The sequence below is a fragment of the Hermetia illucens genome, chromosome 2, assembly GCF_905115235.1.
Source record: "Hermetia illucens chromosome 2, iHerIll2.2.curated.20191125, whole genome shotgun sequence".
Taxonomy (NCBI): Eukaryota; Metazoa; Arthropoda; class Insecta; order Diptera; family Stratiomyidae; genus Hermetia; species Hermetia illucens.
In genome coordinates, this window is record NC_051850.1 from 155,055,239 (window position 1) to 155,076,114 (window position 20,876).

At 39.4% G+C, this 20,876-nt stretch overlaps 1 protein-coding gene across 2 annotated transcripts in view; it reads right to left on the reverse strand.

Moving 5' to 3' along the window:
- The window catches only part of LOC119649343 (peptidoglycan-recognition protein SD-like), a 28,261-nt gene that overhangs the window by 1,781 nt on the left and 5,604 nt on the right, over nucleotides 1-20,876 (reverse strand). The window contains exons 1-3 of one of the 2 annotated variants that reach the window (XM_038051451.1): nucleotides 4,740-4,759; nucleotides 4,212-4,478; nucleotides 3,854-4,041 (exon numbers count right to left, since the gene is read on the reverse strand). In XM_038051451.1, the coding sequence (XP_037907379.1) occupies nucleotides 3,854-4,041; nucleotides 4,212-4,478; nucleotides 4,740-4,743 (459 nt within the window). In that variant the 5' untranslated portion in view covers nucleotides 4,744-4,759. Of the gene's footprint in view, nucleotides 1-3,853; nucleotides 4,042-4,211; nucleotides 4,479-4,739; nucleotides 4,760-20,876 lie in introns of those variants that run through there. The other variant, XM_038051449.1, reaches the window with a different exon arrangement.

The following is a 20,876-nucleotide window of genomic DNA, read 5'->3' on the forward strand; positions in this document are numbered from 1 at the left end:
CAAATACTGCATTTCGGGAACCAACTGTCAACAGTTGACTTTAGGGGCATAAAAAGAATATCCGGGGCCTAAGTGCGCATTATGCGGAAAACCCGTGGTAAAAATTGCCCTTTTTCATTGAAATTTATATTCCAGTCCCTCTGTAATATCCAATTAGTTCAAAATCAGCATGTCCTGTCGATAACATGCCTCAGTTTAACAAGGAGGGTATCTTCAATCACCTGCGTTATTCTCGCTAATTTTCGAAAGTAGACTTGTACAAACTGTACTTGCAGATTGCTGACGAAGAAAAATCAGACGAGATTCACACACTGATGATGCTCCGCGAAACCACTAGAGTAAATTGTCTAACATGTTGCATCAAACCAACTTCAGAGTACGACAGAATAATTGACCAGACACTCGGAAAAAAGACTCCTTAAACCGGATTCGTGATTCGATGACATCGCAATCCTTAGGCGAGCCAGAAAAGAATGCAAGATAAATCTGTTGCTCATTTTCTCAGGGACGAATGGAACTCCTGGGCCATTCTCGTGAATATCAAAAAGTCACCCAAGAATGCCACCGCTTTGCGTAGATGCCAAGGCTCGAGAACATTGATTAACTTCGAACCTTCCTAATAATAATCTAGTCCACTCGAGTTGTTACTAGAGCATCGACAGATAGTGCAACAGAACACTACATTTAATGGAATCCAGCTCGGCACAATACTTCCTTGACCATTCATTTGCAACAAGAGAGTTCATGAAATCGCAGTACCACTAGTTCCCAGTGAATTGAGAAGCCTTGGAAATATTCATTGCCATGAATAATCTTTTTTCGGTATCTTTCTGCTACCCTCTTCAAATTAGTCAACCTCTAATGACGATTGTTCACCAATAAGTAATTATTGCGTCAATAATTACATGAGTACTGCAACCTTGCTGTTTTTTGGATAGTCAACTACGTAAGCATCGACTTCCTGTGAAGAGTAAAAATGCGAGAAATATCACCTTGATAGTAATACCATAACCGTTTCCCATAAGATGATAGGGATCATGATTCTCACGAACAGGCCGTCACAAACAAACCCAAAATCATTTTTCCAGGCCACTCTCAGCCAAAAGAACAGGGTATCATAACACCAATAGATTCGCAAATAATGGTCGATATCAGCACTCGATAACCACCCTTATATTGTACTGGGAAAAACGGTGTGATGTATCGAATGATACACTTTAATTACTCGGTGATGTATATCACATCACATCACCGAATATTTCTTATCACAAGAGTAGTGTCATCATGACTCCTTTACTGGGTGCTTATGGAGTGACACGTTGTGACATTAAGTGACGCTGCATGCCCCTACTCACTTCTTTGTGGAAAATAGGTGCGAAATAGACAAAAACATCCGAGATTGCGATTATGTTGAGGCCAACACGTCAGTTCGTGTAAAACCACTCCATCAGAAAGCCCTCAGCAATAACACTGCTGCTAGAAGTAGAAGTGCCACCAATTTCCATGAGCTAGAAATTGTTTGAATTCGATAGATAAACCTGCTTATTCCAAAATTTAATCAAACCATTCAACAGATCGACAGAGTGCAAAGTAAACTTTCATTTTTATCAATCGAGTCACGCCAGCTGAGCAGTACCTACACCGCCAAATGAAAATTAAACTTGATACTTCAAAACTGTTCAGGTTACAACCATTCCTGAAACCTAATCGTATCTAAAACGTAAGGCATTTAAGCTTGTTCAGTTCCACTGTTACTTTAATAAAAACCTATGAAACCTAAGGATAATAGAGCATCAATTCGAACAATTTTGTATACTACATGGTTAATCCCAATGACAATTTTAAGCTCAAAGGCTCATCGACCCAGCTGCGATTGCTATTGATAGCAACACAATAAAGCGACAACACATGCTCCAGAGCAGCTAGAACGTTACTCGTAGGCAGGGTGCTTCACGACAGGTCCCTCCGAGATGGAGCTCTAGACCAGGGTGGAAAAACAATGAACCGCATCGCAGAATCGCCACGAAAACATGACCGATAAGAGCCCAATGCGCAGAGAACGCATTCGAAATTCACCTAATTGTGGGTGGGTAAATATTACATCAAGAAAGAATCATGAGAAATTCGTAATATCTACATCCCCGACGAATAATTATATATTATAGTTATGTACCAGGTATCTTAAAAAAAATGTGAAAATTTGGTAGTTTCACCGATAGTCCAAATCGAATGATTTTTTTCGTTATTTCGAATGTCTGAAAGGTGACGGTACCTTTTCAGCCATATTGAATATTTGTCAACTGTCAAAATAGGGTCGACGATTTTCCATTTGTGAATCATTTGTGGGACTCTGGTTGTGATCTCCAAATCAATCCGTGTCCGAAGAGGACCTTGGGATTATGTCTAAACGGCAGGTACGTTAAAAGCATAGAATCTTCATTTGCATAGATGGTAGATGAGTAAAACAAGAATTTATGAGTGGCATAAGCGCGTCTAAGGAGGCCCTGAAAGCGTTGAAAATGACTAGTTTCCTGGTTATCTCAAAACATCAACAATCAATGAAAACGTAGAAAAGCGGAAGAAATGATTCTGAACGATCATCGAATCGGGAGTCGCTGATGATGTTGCAGTTTTGAATTTTGGAAATACAATGCATGAGAGCAAAATTTATTCCAAAATTATTGAATTTCGAACAAACACGACGCAAAACTGAAATCGCTCAAGACTCACTTAATCAAGTCAGCAATAATACATAACTAAAGTGGGCCATTAATAAGTGTTGAAACATGGGTTTATAGATGTGATGTCGAAACTAAGGAACAATTGCCCCAATGACCAGAGAGACCAGAAAAAGCTCGATAAGGTGGACTATTATGAAGGTTATGCTTATTGTGTTGTTCGATTTTAATGGCGCCTTCAGTTCTTACCATAAAACCCAAAGGCCCACAAGAAATACCACCTACCACTAATTTTAGAAAAAAACGTCACATTTTGTGCGCCAGGGTATCGAAACGGAAGGTCCAGTTCCAACCTCGCAGGTGCAATTTGTAACGTGACTGGATGTCGGATACCATACAACTAGCATCTGAGTCAAGGTCAGGTTAATAATCACGGCCGGCCACAATGCTAACCATATTGCCTCCTACAGAGTAAGATAGTCCTGCAGTGTACGGTTACGATCTTGAATGAAGTACTCTAATATGCCTCAAGGCCCTAATCCGCACGAAAGATTATTATCATTGGGACGAAACAATAAATAACCACAATTATGCACTTCATTGCTGTTTGTAATTTTGTTAACCAAAAATAGCACTATAGTGATATCCGATGTTTCTACCTCGATATTCGCCAGATCTGGTATAAAAGGCCGTCGTATCACAAACATAGATTAAAAGCACATCGCAGAAGTAAACGTTATGTTAAAAAGGAGGCTCCAGAGGCGTTCTGAAAGAAACCCTACAAAAGTATATATCTAATGGGGACTCCTTTGAAGATGATAGCATTGATGTAAACCAACCAATAAAATTCTTCCTAAAGATCCAAAATTCCCATAATGTTTTGAAGGCGATTGTAATAAACCTAGAATGTGCTTGAAGTCTCATCTCAATATTTAATCAACAATTGCCGGCCCAACGACCTACTCAGACAAAACAGAAACAATGTTGTACACATTGATTGTCATTTGCTCATTGCTTGAAGAATTATTTTCGCTCCCAGTGAAGCAAACTTTGAAATACAAATGTTCTAAACAATTGCTGAGTATACTTCCCATTTTTTCAATCAAAACCTTAAAACCTTTTTGGACCAAAGACCACTTTAGATAATGTTTTATAGAATAGATTTTGCAACTCACCTCCATCAATCTTAGCAAACGGATACAACTTTCCATATCATAGCAGTCTTCTCCTCCTGTCTGAGTTATCAAGACATTCATGACATTCGCTGGATTCAACATTTGAGTCCCCATGAAGGCATGAGGGGTCGCGCTCCATGCTTCGCGACTAACAAGGTCAACGGCGTATCGAACTGGTGGAACTTGATCTAGAATAAAATTTTAAAATTAGTGTCACAAACTAAAGATTGATTCATCGAAAAGCCAAGTCTTTAACAATTCATTGAGATCTGGTAGGGTCAAGATTACCAAATGAAACGAACTAAATTTGATAAGCGTATTCTTAAGTTACATAAGAAAAATATGTGGTCATACTTACTATCAACAATAAGCAGATAGGTGGCAATCGAAAATCCAACAATCAACAATAGTCCAATCAAAAACATTTTGAAGTCCAAGAAAATAGAACATTTGGAAGCCTTTGGCGGCTCCGCAAATGTGACTTTCTTTTTAATAAGAGGCGTCCTTTCCGTTGGCTCGATTTGAATTGCAACCGGAGCTGTAGGGGTTGTCTTCCATGTCTGCGAAGCCGTGTTTGCTGATGTCCCTGCTGCACTATGCGCTACCTCCTGATAATGAATACCAGCTGAAAATGATTTACGGAAAAACTTGATTATTCCCGAGGGTAGTAAAAATAGACTTTCAAACTGGGACTTTTTAGGGGTTCGTTCGCCTTTTGCGTATGTTAAATAATCGCGATTTTTTCGCAACTCGTAGAAAAACATCAAACTGAGAATTGATCGAGAAGCAAGTAAGATCATCATCTTGCTGGGAATACGCTTGTTTTATTCAGAATGAAAATTGGAACGTTGTGATAAGCATTTTTGCAATGGATTTTATTACTTACTCATTTGAAAGATTGTGCATAGAATAAGTGCTCTTCAATTGATATTCCACACATTATTGAGGGGCGGTAAAAATGAGTTAGAGATGGGGACTGATGCCGATAAGAAATAATAATTGAAAGAAAGCTGTAGCGTTCTTATAGTGCATACTATCATAATCTTATTTTGCTTTTTATAACAAAAATTCTGCTCGTGGGAAAGGAACTAAACAAGTTTAGATGGAAATGTGCAGATAGAAAACAGAAATTGATTAAATTCTAAACAAAATATAGCGCAAAAACGTATGACTCTTTCCGTATTTCAAATCTAAACGGGCCATGCTTTTATTACACACACATTTGAAATGTGAGCTTTCATTTGAATCATAATCTGCCTACACATCGCTAGATAAGCCTATATGTTGGGCACTCCAAGGATAAATACCTAATACCTATATTATAAGGCCATGAGAAACTCCGCCTTCGAAAAAGGCGTATTAATCTTTGCGCTTTGCACGAAACCCGATGGTTTGGTGCCGAAAGCTGTGACTTAGAACGCGAACACGGTAAAAATGGCTATAAACTTCTTTATTTTGGTAGCCCCCACCCTCAATACGTTATTAGCATTGCCATCTCAAAAGGTTTCGGTGATACCATCAAAGAACTCGAACGATTTGATGATCGGCTGATGAAGCTGAGCATATCAGCTGAGCGTACTATTCACTTCTTCATCGCGTACGCACCACAGACAGGACGACCTGATGCCGAGAAATATGCCTTCTGGCAACTTCTCGATGAAGGGATCTGCAACGTGCCTGTCGATGAGTACATCATCATTGCCGGGGACCTTAACGGTAACAAGTACCATGGGGGAAAGGGGTCTGGAACGACAAATAAGGGTAGCGAGCGTATAATCGATTTTGCGGACACCTGTGACCTTGTACTTATGAATACATGGTTCATCAAACGATTGTCTCATCTTCCTATATTTTATAGTGGTAATAGTAAAACGCAAACCGACTATATTCTTATAAGACGCCGACATTTTACTACCATCACCAATTGCAAAGGCATTTCCTATGAGGCCATCACGCCTCAACATCGGCCATTGATTGCCGTCCTGCGAATCAAGTCACTGATAAAACAGTGTGAGGTGCGCACTGGCCCGCCGCGCATTAAATGGTGACGATTTCCGGAGAATTTTTGGCCCCCTACATGAGGATGGACGATTCCGTAGCTTACATAACGACGAAATCTATGAGCGATACCATAACCGTTCGGTTGTGGATGATCCAGCCCGGAAAGTCTATAAGGGCAATATCTATGGTAGAAAAAGAAGACGAGACAGACCTTGCCTAAGATGGAGCGATGGTATAGGTCAGGATGCCAGACAGTTTTTTTGGGATATCGAATTGGTGAACCTCGGCGCAAAACCGGGATGTCTGGAGTTCCTTATTAAGGCAGGCCTAGACCGGATACCGATTGTTGCGCCGTTGATGAATTTCACTGGTGGCAGTGAGATTTGTATCGCGATTTGACGTCGGATACCAGTCGACTCAGCTGTGAATGAGTACCTGAGTCAAATCAGGATAATAATCTCGGGCGAGCGCAATGCTGACCCCATTGCCTCCTACAGTGTACTGTACCATCTTGAATGAAATGCACTAACACACTTCAAGGCCCTGATCCAAAATAGATTGTTGCGCCAACGGTTATTATTTATTGTCAGATTCTCTAGATCTCATCGTTTTTCACGTTCGTTCGAAAAAAAAGAATTGCATTATTTTGTCACGTCACACACACTGTTAAATGTCCTTTCTATCTTTCAAAGGAGTAGTCTGTCAATGCTCAGTAAACGCTAGAATTTTTCTATTGACTCATTCACACTCTAACGATGTCCTTCACAAATCGACCATAATTACCCATAACGAGGTCTACCACTGTGGATGCCAAAATTTGAGCAAGCGGATACAATTTTCCCATAGCGCCTTCACCGTTAAACGACAACCAATAGAAAAGCATGCAATTAACTAAAACACTCGTGGCCGAAACACATACAGATTTCTGAAACCGATTGTTGTCAGTCCTTCCTGGTCATTAGAGATCACAACTTGTAACTATTTATCATTTTAAGTGTCCTTTATCATATATGATTGAAATTACTCAAAAATGTAGTTGTGCTACCAAGCTTCGTCGCCTCCTTGTTTCAAGGGCGGTGAGCTCGATCCTACTATATGCAGCCCCAGTTTGGGCGAACTGAAAAAGAAAGTAAATGGACGAAACATTGAAACTACATATCGCTTAACTGCACTCCGAATATGTTGCGTCTATCGAACGCTATCCAAAGAAGCGTCCTGTATGCGATTGATATTCTAGTGACAGAAGGACAACGCCTTTATTATAGAGAGTATCTCACCAGAGAACGTGCTGCCCGTCGGCGGTAGTTCGCGCGAAGTAAAACTATCGCCGGATAGCAGGAGAGATAGAACGAGTCAGAGAAAGGCCAATGGACTCGCAGAATCATATAGGATATTCGGAGATGGATCGAGCAACATCACGGCGAAGTAGGTTTCGATTGAACGCAATTTTTAAGCGAACCCGGAGATTATCAACCACACCTCTACTGATTTGGGCATAGCGATTCATCATATTACTAACGTGCCCAAGCATTGCAGAGGACACAGAACACGCCTTATTTGAATGCAGAGGTTCACGGTTCAAAGAGTCACATTAGGAACTACCACTGGAAGCACTTCACTCCGGAAAACATGATGAACAATATGCTGAAATCGAAGGAGATATGGTGTGCAGTCCAGAAAATGATCGAAGCTATCCATAGGAAGCTTAGATAGGAGGAAGTCAGCGGGAAAAAGGAACGAGTGAGGAGCACGAGCGCGTGTGCAAGATAAATTCTGATCCAGCCCCGTGATGTAGTACCATGAGTGTCCCGCGGGGAGAGTAGAAAGAGCAAAAGGTGCATTTTAGTGGGTAGGGGTCCCACATAACTGTCTGGCAGAGGCCTACGGTAGCTTTTGAAGCAACGAAAAAAACCATTAAAAGGAGATTGTCTGGCGCATAATGACAAGTCAGACAATCAGGCAATCCTTACTTTTTTTGAAGCCTTTGGGTGATTCTTAAGTTTTCATGACCATATATCGACATTATAAATTTAATCTGGCGATAAATTATCTTTCCTCAGATAATCTTCAAAACAAAGCCTTATTAAAAGCGATTTAATATCAGTCACGGTTAAACCTATTGTTACGAAATTTAGTGAAAGCATGCACTACGCGATGCCCTATGTATGTAACGAACAACACGATTTTGTATTAATCATTATATATTACTATATCTTAGAAATTTTCAACACCTTAAGTACACCGCAGAATTACAAAATTTATCAATAAAATAGGGAATAAAACTATTATAGAAAGTTTGATTGAAATTCTCCAATTACTAACAAAATTAAAGCAAGTCAACGTTGCTTTTTTTTTGAATTTATTGCACGTGTTAAATTAAAGTAAAAAGTATGACGAAGGCATTGGCTGGGCTTAAATTATTGGATGATAACTCTAGAGCTTCGTTCCTAGTATAATTGATTTTTCTCGCAATACCAAAATCATAATCGATAATAAGCCAATTCAATAAGTGGTCATCAAGGTTAACCGTTGTTGGGACTGATTAGTTCTTAGATAGGGAACCAGATTTTCTTTCAATTTTCAAAAGTAAACAAAACCTTTCATAACTGGACGCTATACACTTGGCTTCCTGTTTGTCGACTTGTTTGAATTTGTCAGCTATATTAACATCGAAGGACCAGCTTCATCCAATCACAGTAAATTGGTGAATACTATGCAGTTTATTCCATCTATCAAGTCAAGCTTGATTAGCAGTGAAATTTGAAGCATCATTTGGCAAATGAGACAATATCAACAAAGAAACTATTTCGGCGCTCTATACTCCATAAAGGAGTGACCAGGAGACGTACAAATCTGGCAATCTTTATTCATGCTGAAGCCTTTTGGCTATATAGACGGTGCAATGGCGGAGCTAGTTGGGTGTCGCCCCATCGATTTCTCGTCATAAGTTTGAAATCCGGCGTGATCAAGAAAGTGCTTGATTATCTAAAGGGGAGACAATATGTTTATTAAAGGATGGAATGGTGCTACTACGGTTAACCTATCTGTAAAAACTCAGTACATCGAATTAACCCCATTGTTGGAGTCCTACACGTTTTGTACCACAAACATAAACAACATTACCAATTCAGATTCACTCATTTCGGTACGTTTTGGAAATCCCAGTTCTATGGATTCATGAGTTACTAAGAAGTACTACATATGCTTTATCACTAAATATAAGATAATAACATTTTTGAATAAGATAAAAAAATTATAAGATTATAATTTGCATCAAGGAACGCTATCAAATAAAAGGCATATACACTATAGATAGAGAAGATCCAAAGGTAATAAATTTTTTCTTATCTTACACGTGCTTTTACTAAACATGTTCACGTTTTAATCACGCTCTTTCGCGGAGGTGATTTAATCATGCATTTAGTATTGCAATTCATTCTTATAAATACAGAAATGACGAAAACGTATTTGTGAAAACGGAAAGGCAGCCACAGAATACTTGTTGACTTGGCCTAGCTTCCAAGAATATTTAATGCATGTATTATACTTGTAGAATTGGAATAGTAAACAAATAGGCCATTTGATAAGTTAGTAAATATTTTCTCATTTAAGAGCTGATGTTGAATTAATGAGATAAAACTGCAAATTGCTTAAGAAAGTGTCTACGCTTGAAGGGAGAGAAGTGCTGTAAGTTAGTAAATTGAAAAACAATTGAGTTGGAACTCCCGGAAATATACTCGTATGTATGCGGCTTCAGTTCCAAAATGTTGGCTGTGATTCGAAAATTTGAAGGGAATTAGTTTTCCAGTTTTTACTTAAAATATAGTACATCCTGTTGCTTTTGAATTTCATTTTTCTTAAACGCGATCACAGATAAAAAAACCTAAGTGAGCCATACTCTAGAACTGAATATTGGCTATTGGAAATTGCTACGAATTTCTGCAGCAATTATATATAAGGACCGATTCGATTTTTTTGGAGTATAATATATTTACTTATTGTTGTTGTTGAGGTTTCTCTTAAACTAAAAGGGATCAAGGATGTCAAAAAAAGTATGTCTTTGATAACGATGAAAATGCTTCATCATCAGTTAAAGCTCGCCTTCTTCAACCATTTATCCGCAAAGTTTCGTTTTCCGCAATGGTGTAATCAAAAAGTGGCCCTAATTTTTTGCAGGCGATAAGGTCTTCAAAGATGCCATCACTAAAGGCGAAATCACTAAAGTCACCCATCTAAATAGGAGAAATCCTGAAAAAAATAACCTTCATATACACGGATATTCCCGTATAATAGTTTATATTCAATCGTAAATATTGCTACAAATGGGGGCCTCTGGGTCACTCCTCTAAGTTGTGCAAGCAAGAAGGCTTGCTATGCTATTACAGTCACAAAACTTAGTATTCAGCCTGCCCCAAATGACAACCAAAAACTGATCCAACACACAGCCAAAAACAGAACAGCAACCAAAATGGTTTCCAACTATCATTCCTGCTTCCATGAAATCTTGAAAATGAGCTCTTCGAGAACCGGAAATTCTCAGACAGACAGCGACAAACTAATCCATGCAACAAGTCATTCACGCAAGTGAAGTACAAATTCCCAAAACGTAATTATGAAGAAACGAATCGTCCAGATCACAACCCTTAGCTCATCGAAATTCTCTCTCGTGCTCTACCCTCCCTTCTACCATGTGGTCTGGGAGTATCAAACAATTCTTTCCAATGTTCTTAAATCGATACATGAAATAGTAGATAACTGTAATAAACAGATACTTTTTGACGGCTACTCGAACCTCAGGAAGACAGTCGGCAGACTTAAAAATCAAAATCGTTCAATCTACAGAGCTTCTCTAAAAATAAAAATTCATGGAAGACTCAACCAACTCCTCAAGAGACGTGCCCTGGAGAGCGTTCAACTCCGTCGCTGGTACAACCCGCTCAGGCTCGGTTTTTGACATAACCCTTCCAACTTCGAGCATCTTAACTTGAGGTGAGACACCCCCGAGAATAACATCTCCAACAGCTATCACTGTCCAATGCTGATTCGGAGTAGCTATATAGCCAAAAACAATGTGATCAGAATCGAAAACACTCTTCTCAGATACATATGTATTAGGCACCATTAACCTCCCCCCCTGGCATCGAGCGTATGTTTCAAATTAGTAAAGATCTAATCTCACTGTCAACCTTCAAATCTAACAGCAGAGAATCAGTCTTGCCTAAAACCACTCTTCAGAGCCAAGCAACTGGCCTATAGAAATTTTAGAAGGATCTCGAACTGCGAGACCGACTTCGCCTTTGCTAAGGCCAGGGACGATTGGTTAAAAGGTGTAAAAAAAGCTAAGAATGTGACCTTGAATATTACGTGGGCAAAGCTATCTGAATGCAGTAACCCCAAAGACTTCTGGCAATAGATTAACTCTAAGGCCTTTAGAGACAGAAATTTTATTTAGATAAATGGGATCACAAAATACTATTCATTCACCATATAAAGAAACATCACAATCCACGGGCTCCCAAGGTTCGCATAACGTCGGCCACTCGCCCTGTACGTTCGACATCCCTTTTCGTAGGAACGGTTTTTCTTTGCGCTAAACAGGCGCAATAAGTGCTCTGCTCCCGGATTTGATGATATCATTATCAGTATCCAAGCCCATCTGCTTAAGTTCTCCTATAGCTCTAAAACAAAATCTGACTTAACCCCCCCTAGAGGGGTTAGAAGCAAAAGTTGTCCCGATTTCGAAGAAAAGGAAGTCCCTAGATGATTTAAACAAATATATTATCCCAACTATCTTCTCAATGTTTTCCACAAGCTCAAAAACTCAACGATCATACTAAAACACTTCTACGAACATCATCACTGACTTTCAAAATTTACCACCTCGTGTCCAAATCAAATACTCCTCCACAACTCCATTGTGAAAAGTCAAAAGAATATGTTATTGCTCTGTCTATAGACATCAGCAAGGCCTATGCGTAGGTGGATTCTTTTCTGCTGAAAGGCTATATGGCTCACATGAATATTCCCAATGATATGAAGCCTTAGTTGACAGAAAACGCATAATAAATAATCACCTAGTTTCCGTGGACAACGGGCTGCGAAAGGGTGACAAGCTAAGTCCTGTCCTTTTTACGACTTCTACATTTTTACGTGACAAAATCTAAAACAAAGTCGAAATATACTAATTTGCGGATAATTTTCTCATAGTAACAGCTGAGTACACAAAGAAAGAAGCCTAGAAGTTGATTTGTCGACAAGGCGGAATATTCTCCAGTGAGTGTAAAAAACTTAGGGTCAAAATTAATGTCGATTTCAGAAAGTACTAATCGAGACCTTTCATTTGATACTCCACACGCCTATACTCGATGAAAAAATGTACACCTCCCATTTGCATGTATGGGTACACGCCCCCCCCTTATACTCACGTGGAACTATATTACTCACTACATGCAATGGGATTCATAGTTCCCACCTGTCTACCAAGATTAATGTTGAAACAGACAGAAAGACAATAAATCGATTTTAATAAGATTTTGTTTCACACAAAACTTTAAACAAGTTGGGAAACCGGAGCTGGACACTTCAAACATGAAAGATTTTGTGTATTTCTTATATAAAGGCATTTGAGTATGCCCCATTAGTACGTAGCACGTAATATATGCATATATTATGTGAGAGGATCCACTTTCGGGTGATATTGACTTTTATAGTCTAGAATTTGCAAGGAAACGACAACTTTTGACCTATTATAACTTTGTTAATAATTGTGCGATTTCCACCAAACGTGGTAGAATCATGCTCTTTGTTATAGCCTACATCACTGAACTTAAGGGGGGTTTTGCAGCCAATTACAGAAAATTATAGTAAAATACTATTATTAAATTTATTTGAAAGGATGTGGGTGGGAAGCCTGTGAGGAGTGGCCAGATCTACCATCAGGCACGACCCCAGCTGGCGAATTGGAGCATACCTAATGATGTGTAAATATGTGTTCATGCACTTTTCTGATTGTGCATGGACTAGTGTTTGCTCATCTCTGGTGCGTGAACCAAAATGGCCAAAATGGGAAAGATACCCAGGACATAAAACAACTATGGAAGACGAGAGAAGGAAAAACTTACGGTGCAGGGGCTCGGAATCACCTTGGCATATAGTGATTTGGAGGTGTTCAAATGAAGTACGACCTTACCGAAAGTACCAATTACAAGACCAAACAAAGATGAGCTGAAGGCAGATCGTTGGACGACAAAGACAGTGATAACACCCACCGCATATATTCAAGATGCACGACAGCAGGAGGTGCTCCAGGAACAAAAAAGGATCCATTCAAAAGAAGCTCGTCAACTTTGAGATCTCCACCAATGCTAAAGACGGTGAAGGATAAGGTACAGGCAAGGTCAATAAACGTCAAAAGTGAAGGAGCATATAAGAGGAGTAACCCTGTCGGGGCTTATAGGGAGCAGAATTCCGATCTGAAGGAATTACCCTTCATCCAGCTTGGGGCAAAAATAGTTGAGCTGTCCAAGTTTATCAAGGACAAGCACAACGTGCATCAAGCCAAAAAGAATATGGCGAGGGCTATTAGAGTCCTCTATAATAGATAACCAGATGGAGGAAAGAATACTAAGGACACGGCGAACCCCGCTATGCCAGCAGTGTCACAAGCGACCAAAGTGACGCCTAACCATACTACCATCGAATCATGGCGAAATAAACGAGTACGTGAAAAAGATGGGGATCTGCTAAATAATCAGCAGGAGCCTGAGAGAAAAAGGCGGGCAGGACATTCTGAAAACCAGCACCAATAGTTCAGAAGAACAAAAGCATAAAGCGAATGTAGGAAAGTCGACCAGCGTTACAAAGCCCAAGACGAACGAAATCGATGAATGGACTAAAGTTACCAACAAAAAAGCAAAAGGAAAAGCAAAAGTGCGAACTTCTCCAGATGCGATTGTTATCTCCAGTAAGGGCAATCTGTCCTACGTGGAGATACTCAGAAATGTCAAAGCAGATCCCGACCTAAAAGATATGAGCGGAAATGTGAGCAGAATCCGAAGAACCAAGAAAGGGGATCTCATGTTCGAGCTGAAATAATTCAGCGTTGGCAAAACTGATGACTTTTGCACTCAAGTAAAAAACTCACCGGGGGAGAATGCCGCCTAAAAATATGAGATCTACATACAATGTAAGGATCTCGATGAAGTGACATCGAAAGGAGAAATTTGTGCTGTTCTGAAGGAGCAATTCAAGTTGAAAGAACTTACCGAGGAGTCTGTTGTGGATTTACGGAGACCTTATGGTGGTACTCCAACGGCCATAATACGAGTGCCCGCGGAGGCAGCGCAGAAGTTGTTGGCAGCCGGAAAAGTTTGGATTGGATGGATTGTCTGTCGTTGAAGAGAACAAACTTCACTAAAGAAGTGCTTTAAATGCCCCATGTTTGGGTACTTCGCGAAGGTATGCCCCAACAGCATTGATATGCCTATTGTGCGAGGGGAAAGAGAGACAGGAAAACCGGCATATTGCCGGAAGTGGTAAGTGTCCGAAATTTAGGAAGGCGCTCACTGCAATGAGAAAATGAGGTTTATTTAAATAAACCTCAATCATTGCAGGATCGCTTAGGATTTACTTGAGCAGACCACGTTCGAATATGAGATGGAAATTGCTATTATAAGTGAACAGATTAGACTGGTAGAGCGGCAATATGGACTTGCGGTCGACAGGCCATACAATGTACTGCAACTGGTTTTGTATGGGCAAACATAACTGGTGTGTATGTATAGAGCTGCTACGCCCCACCAAGTATGACACTATCTGAAATCGAAGAAATGCTTGATAATCTTGTTCTCAACGCAAGGGGGCGAAGTCCAAAGGTGATTGCTGGTGATTTCAACGCTTGGACTCTTGAGTGGAGTAGCAGAGAATCAAATGCTAGGGGGGGTAGTTTATTAGAAGCTTTGGCGCAGATGGAGTTTTCGCTAACGAAGGTGCCTGACAGCTCTGCGCTAGGTCGTGGTAAGTCCTGGTGCGTCAGTGAACGCTACACCCACAGCGATCACCAGGCAATCCTCTTTGATACATGTATCCAGCCACAGGGCAAAGACCCATCATGCCCGAAACCGAGAAAGGTTTCAGGCTGGTCTGCGAAAACTTTGGATGAGCAGACCTTCATAGAGGTGTGGTTAGATCAACCTAATAAAGCAGGCGCCTCTACGGAAAGAACCGTCCATGTGGCCCAATGCATTACCAAAGCATGTGACGCGAATTATTTACCACATTCCACTTGTCAAATTATGCACAAAGGATTAATCTTTCACTGATAAAAGATTCTATGGGCTCAAGAACTCACTCGCTCAACGCGCCTGGAGTATACATTTAAAGTAATGTATGGTAGGTATCAATCTTCCCAAGGAATTATGAAAAAAAAAATTGTATAACCATTTTTTTTTGGATAATCATTTTTTTCCATCAAATTGCTGACTAATCCTGCGGAAATTCAAGCACACTATCAGCTCGTGAATGGGAAGAACTTTGCGACAAATCTCAACTTTTATCACCTTTCAGTCAACCTTAATTTATGAATTTCGCTTATCTAGGCAACCAGTACCTTTGTACAAAGGAAAACATCAACCAGAAAGCGAACAAAAAATATGATAACAATAATATGTCAAATGGAGCACAGTAGTTTTGAACTGTGAACAATGGAGGACACTGAATTAATTTACAATACGGCAGCAACGCGTAACGTCTACTGAACAATTAAGTAAATATTACCGTTGAATCTTGACTTTTGTATATGCAAGTACAATAATATTTAAAAATCAAACAGCGGATAATACACACTTTTGTTGTCGGGCATGGGAAAGCAGTGATTGCTGTGATTTATAAATTCATAAATGGAATTTAGGACGATTTGTCCATAGTTGAAGTTCAAGAACTCACAGACATATTTTTCTATTTTCAATTTTTTTTCTTTCAAAATTTGACACACTTTTACAAGGGAGGGTCAGTCTAAACTATTTTTCTGGCAAAAATCTGTTTCCTCATAATTTCCTCCAAATAAAATCTACTTGAAGTTCATGGTAAATTATCAAAATTAAAGACTGTATTATTTAGCCGTGAAACATCCAGATTATCTGAATGTTATCCACACATGGTACATATGTGGTTCAATTTGCAAGTTTTAGACGTGCATACATCAAATGTGCTAATTATTCGGACAAAATTCAAATTCTTTTTATATTTACTTTCCGGTGCTATTATCGTTAGCTAACGCGATTAGCAGATTCCTTACAATAGCCTTCATCCATCTGTTATTGTACATACATACATATGTATATAATTTTAAAAAAAAAAATCAATAATCTTGGGAGCAAGTGTGAATATATCAATAACAGCTCTTCTGGCGGACTTTTAAAAGTTGAATGCTCTGTAATAGTTGTTGTTGGTACTACTTCCCATAGTCACATATTGAGTAATTTTAACCAAATATTTAGTTCAGATTTATAGATTATGAATTTGTTTATGATATTTCTGATAACTATTTAGAATATTTTGGTTTGTAACATGGAGATTTCCGTGGTCAAGTTTTATTTATAGAAAAATATTTATACAATATTAAATTTCCATTAACTACGTGCAGTTTGAGCCATCGTTTAAGGGTGAACCGAAATTAATTTGATGAAGCGCAAAATTTGTTTACCCTGGTATTAAATAGAAACTAGATAGACCTAAGACAGCAATAATGTGTTGTATGTCAGTTTATGATATTAATGTCCTTGAGGTACGCCGAATAAGAATCTTCACACTTTCATGCCCAGAACTTGGAACTGATCAGACCATCAGTCAAGTTGTTTGCACTAATGAAGCTAATAGCTAGGTATATCGGATACCATATCCATTCAATAGTGCAATAAAGAAAATAAATCAGTCAGTTATAGTCATGAACGTTTGTTCTTGAAAGAAAGCTACCAACTTGAAAGGTCTAATTTATTTTTGAAGCCCTCGAAGCAAATGAAGATATTTCAATTAATAATGCAAAAAGAATGGAAAGGAGTAAGGCCCATTAGTCCATTAATCAATCAAGAAGAGAGTGGTAAAATGTTCTGAACGATCGAAAGGAAGATAAGCTTCTTCCTGCGAAGCAACTTAATGAAAAAAATAGCAAAAAGTAATTTTTCCAATCTTATGAATAACTTAAACCAAGCAATGGAAAATTTTCGTGATCGCCCGATGAAATTCCCGAGATAACCATTGAAAAGTCTTGGAAGCAGCGAAGAAAGTTGTCGAAAATAAAGCCCCAAGTTTAGATGGCATTTCGAATAAAACACTGACAGTGGCTGTCGAAACCGTTCCAATATGGTTCGCTGAAACATTTACGATATGCCTCATAGATGGGATTTTCCCGGAGGAGTAAAGGAAGCAGAAGATTGTGCTAATCCCGAAGCCAAATAAACCTTTGGATGATCCTTCGTCCTATAGACCTCTCAGACAGGCAGTTCGGATTCCGAAAGGCAAGATCTACTGTCAGTGCCATCAGCACGGTGACGGAAATTGCGGAAAAATCAGTGGAGGCCAATAAATCTTGCGCGGTAGTCACTCTCGACGTGAAGAATGCCTTCAATATAGCAAAATGAGGCAAAATAATTGCGACTTTAGCCAAATTGGGCGTTCCTAAACGCCTGGTGCACATAGTCATGAATTTGCTCCGGGAGAGGATATTATGTTACGATTCGGACGATGGTCTTAAGACGTATACAACAAGCTGCGGAGTTCCACAAAAGTTAGTCCTCGGTCCTCTCCTGTGGATAATAATGTATGACGAAATTTTAAAGTTACAAATACCCAAAGGAGTGACAATCATTTGCTTCAAAGACGATATCCGAGTGCCTATCGTAGCATAAGATATTGATGTGATCGAGGTACTCACAAACGAGGCAATTTTTGAAATCAGGTCTTGGCTAGAAGAAGCTGGTCTGACACTCGCCGAACATAAAACCGAGGTAGTTTTAATTGCCAAGCGAAGGAAGCAAACGTTGATAAAAATCGGGATTGGTGAACACATCATACAGTTGCAGCCAACGCTTAAATACCTAGGAGTCATGATTGACCAAAGAGTGAAATTCAAGTCCCATTTTGAAAATTTAGCTACTAAAGCTGCCGGAGTGGCTACATTATTGGCAAGAATGTCACCAAATGTAGGTGGTCCTAGGCAAAGCCGTCGGCTCCTGATCTCGAGAGTTATCAGCTCCATTTTGCTTATGCAGTTCCAGTCTGGGTTCCGTCTTTGAAGTTGGAAGCAAGTAGAAAAAAAATCGCAGCCCCATACCGATTGAGTGCATTGCGAACGTCCTGCGCTTACCGTACAGCATCAGACGAAGCAGCTTATGTGATAACAGGCATGATCCCCATCGGCATCTTGGCGAACGAGGGTCGACGCCTCTATGACCCATCATCTGCAATCGGTGAGTCCTATACCTATCGGCGGCAATTGGCACGAAGTGAATCTATTTTGGAATTGCAAAAAGATGGGATGATTCAGCTAAACGAAAGGAGTGAGGCCCATTAGTTATAAAAGTCCATTATTCAATTAAGAAGAGAGTGGTAAAAGGTTGTGAATGACCGAAGGGGAAGATAAGCTTCCTCCTGTGAAGCAACTTAATCAAAAAATTAGCAGAAAATAATTTTTCCAATCTTATAAATAATTTAAACCATAAAAAGCAATGGAAAATTTTTGTTGATCGCCCGAAAAGTGGTGCCTTTACCTTCATCTGTCTCATCCCCCACGGTGTGTGACTATTCTAGTACTATGCGACATGCATTATTTATCTTTAATAGAAGTCCTTTCTAAAAAAGACGTTTATTCTCGGAAATGTTAAGGGCTTATTAAGAATACTTTAGAAACTATTCATCGAAAGCTATATAGATATGTCCCCTGTTCATGCCTTTGTGACAGATATAGCATCAAGTAGTGTTCAGTTTCATTATCAGCACACATAACACTATCCAAGTGATAAATTCGCATTAGCAAGATAAACACAAAGCCGAACACAAACATCCATGACGACTAGGCATCAAATCCAGGGCAAAGAAATTGAGAAGCTATCGCTGTATTCCCCTAAATATCACGTCGTCAAAATCAGAAATAATAATTTTCCATAAATAAAAATCAATAGCCACCCACCCAATCTCGGTAAATGTTTTGAATTATCTTATCTACATGCTTTCATCTAAATTCATTATCCCTAATGAGTTGGCTTTTCATGCAGTTCATACCCCGCCGTAAAAACAAACTTTACCCAAAAGTGGATTATGGTCATATTGTCTGAGGTAATCAAGACAAGAAAAAAATATCCAAACTTTGAAATTCCCACTTCATAAATCATAAAGCAATTCAAGATAAAATAGACTACTTTCATTTTTCATAGTAATTGTTTACCAAGAGTTGGAAAGTTTCAGCCTCAAAAACTGCATATTTAAATTAAACTGGAATCTTTCTAAGGAAAATTAGATTACATGACATGAAACGAGTAACAGAGGTAAAATATTTAGGGGTCATGCTAAACCAAAAACTACTCTAGAAAACACATGTTAAAAACATATGTCGGAAAGCCACAAGGGGAAATGGGGATGCACCCCGAAAATACTGCAACTGCGATAGTAAGCCCAATAATTACCTATGGGATGGTAATCTGGCCACAACTTCAAAGACTTGTTTGTGTGTGTATCAGTGGGGCAATCAGAACCTGCCCCACAGCATCCCTAGAGGTCCCCCTGGGATTGACCCCTCTCCATCTGAACATATAGATGCAGATGAGGAGAGCGATCTTCAGAATGTCCGGGAATAGGGAGCTGCCTAAATCGAAGGAAAATTGATATTCTTTCTAGGCGTCATGACAACGAGATACCCTTTCTATAAGAAGTTTGAAACACGTTGGAGCAACAAAGCAAATTGCGAGAGCATGACATTAACATACGGCTTAAACCAACCTGTTACACTGACTCTCTCTCTCTCTACGGCGGAGGGAGCAGGCGCTAGGGTCATTGGTCCAAGGAAAATGCACTTTGAGCTAATAGGAAGCATACCAGCATATTTCAGGCGGAAACATATGCTATAGACAGATGCACCTGCTTCAACTTCAAAAGGAACTATAGGAAGCAGTACATTGCTATTCTAAACGACAGCCCAGCGGCTATTAACGCACTTAGGCCCTATCAGGTAAATTCCAAACTAGCATGGGAATGCCTTAACAGACTGAACACTTTGATACTGTGGGTTCCACGCTACATTCGATTAAAAAGCAATGAACCAACAGGCGAGCTGACCTGGAAAGGAGCAGCGACGCCACTATACGGACCAGAGCCATTCTGTGAAGTCGGAAATGGGTTCATCATTATGACATTGAAAAATGAAGAGGAACAGCTGAGGGAACTTACCAGGAATGGAAGCTCTCGAAAGATTGTTTAAACCTTCTAAGAAGAGCCTCCGGATCATAGTGGGAATACTCACTGATTACTGCAGCCTAAACTATCACCTGGGAAAGCTGGGGATATCTACGGACACTGTAAATTATGTGAAAAGAGTAATGAAACCTCCATACATGTTCTGAGACAGTGTCCAGCACTTGTGCAAAGTAGGTTCAGGCACCTGGAAAAATACAGATGCCAGATTGAACCACTTGGAAGTAAGGAACATAATAATAATTTCTGTCGGTTATAGGTTTAAACCACATACTATAGTTTATAGGTACACTATGACCAGTAAAAGGGCACGATATGTTTTTTAGGACACAGTGTGACATCCCCTGAAGATATTATTATTATTCTGAGGGAAATGGTTAAAGTCTTACATTTTTTGGAAAGCCGACAGGGTTTTTGAATATGCCTATATTTTGATTTCACAGTAGAGCAAAAGTTGGGAACTATACACAAATGGGTAAAAATTAGTAATAAAAATATAATCTTTCAAAAATAAAACATTTGAGAAATTGCTGTCAAACCATGCGCTGTCGCTTTGCCTTGT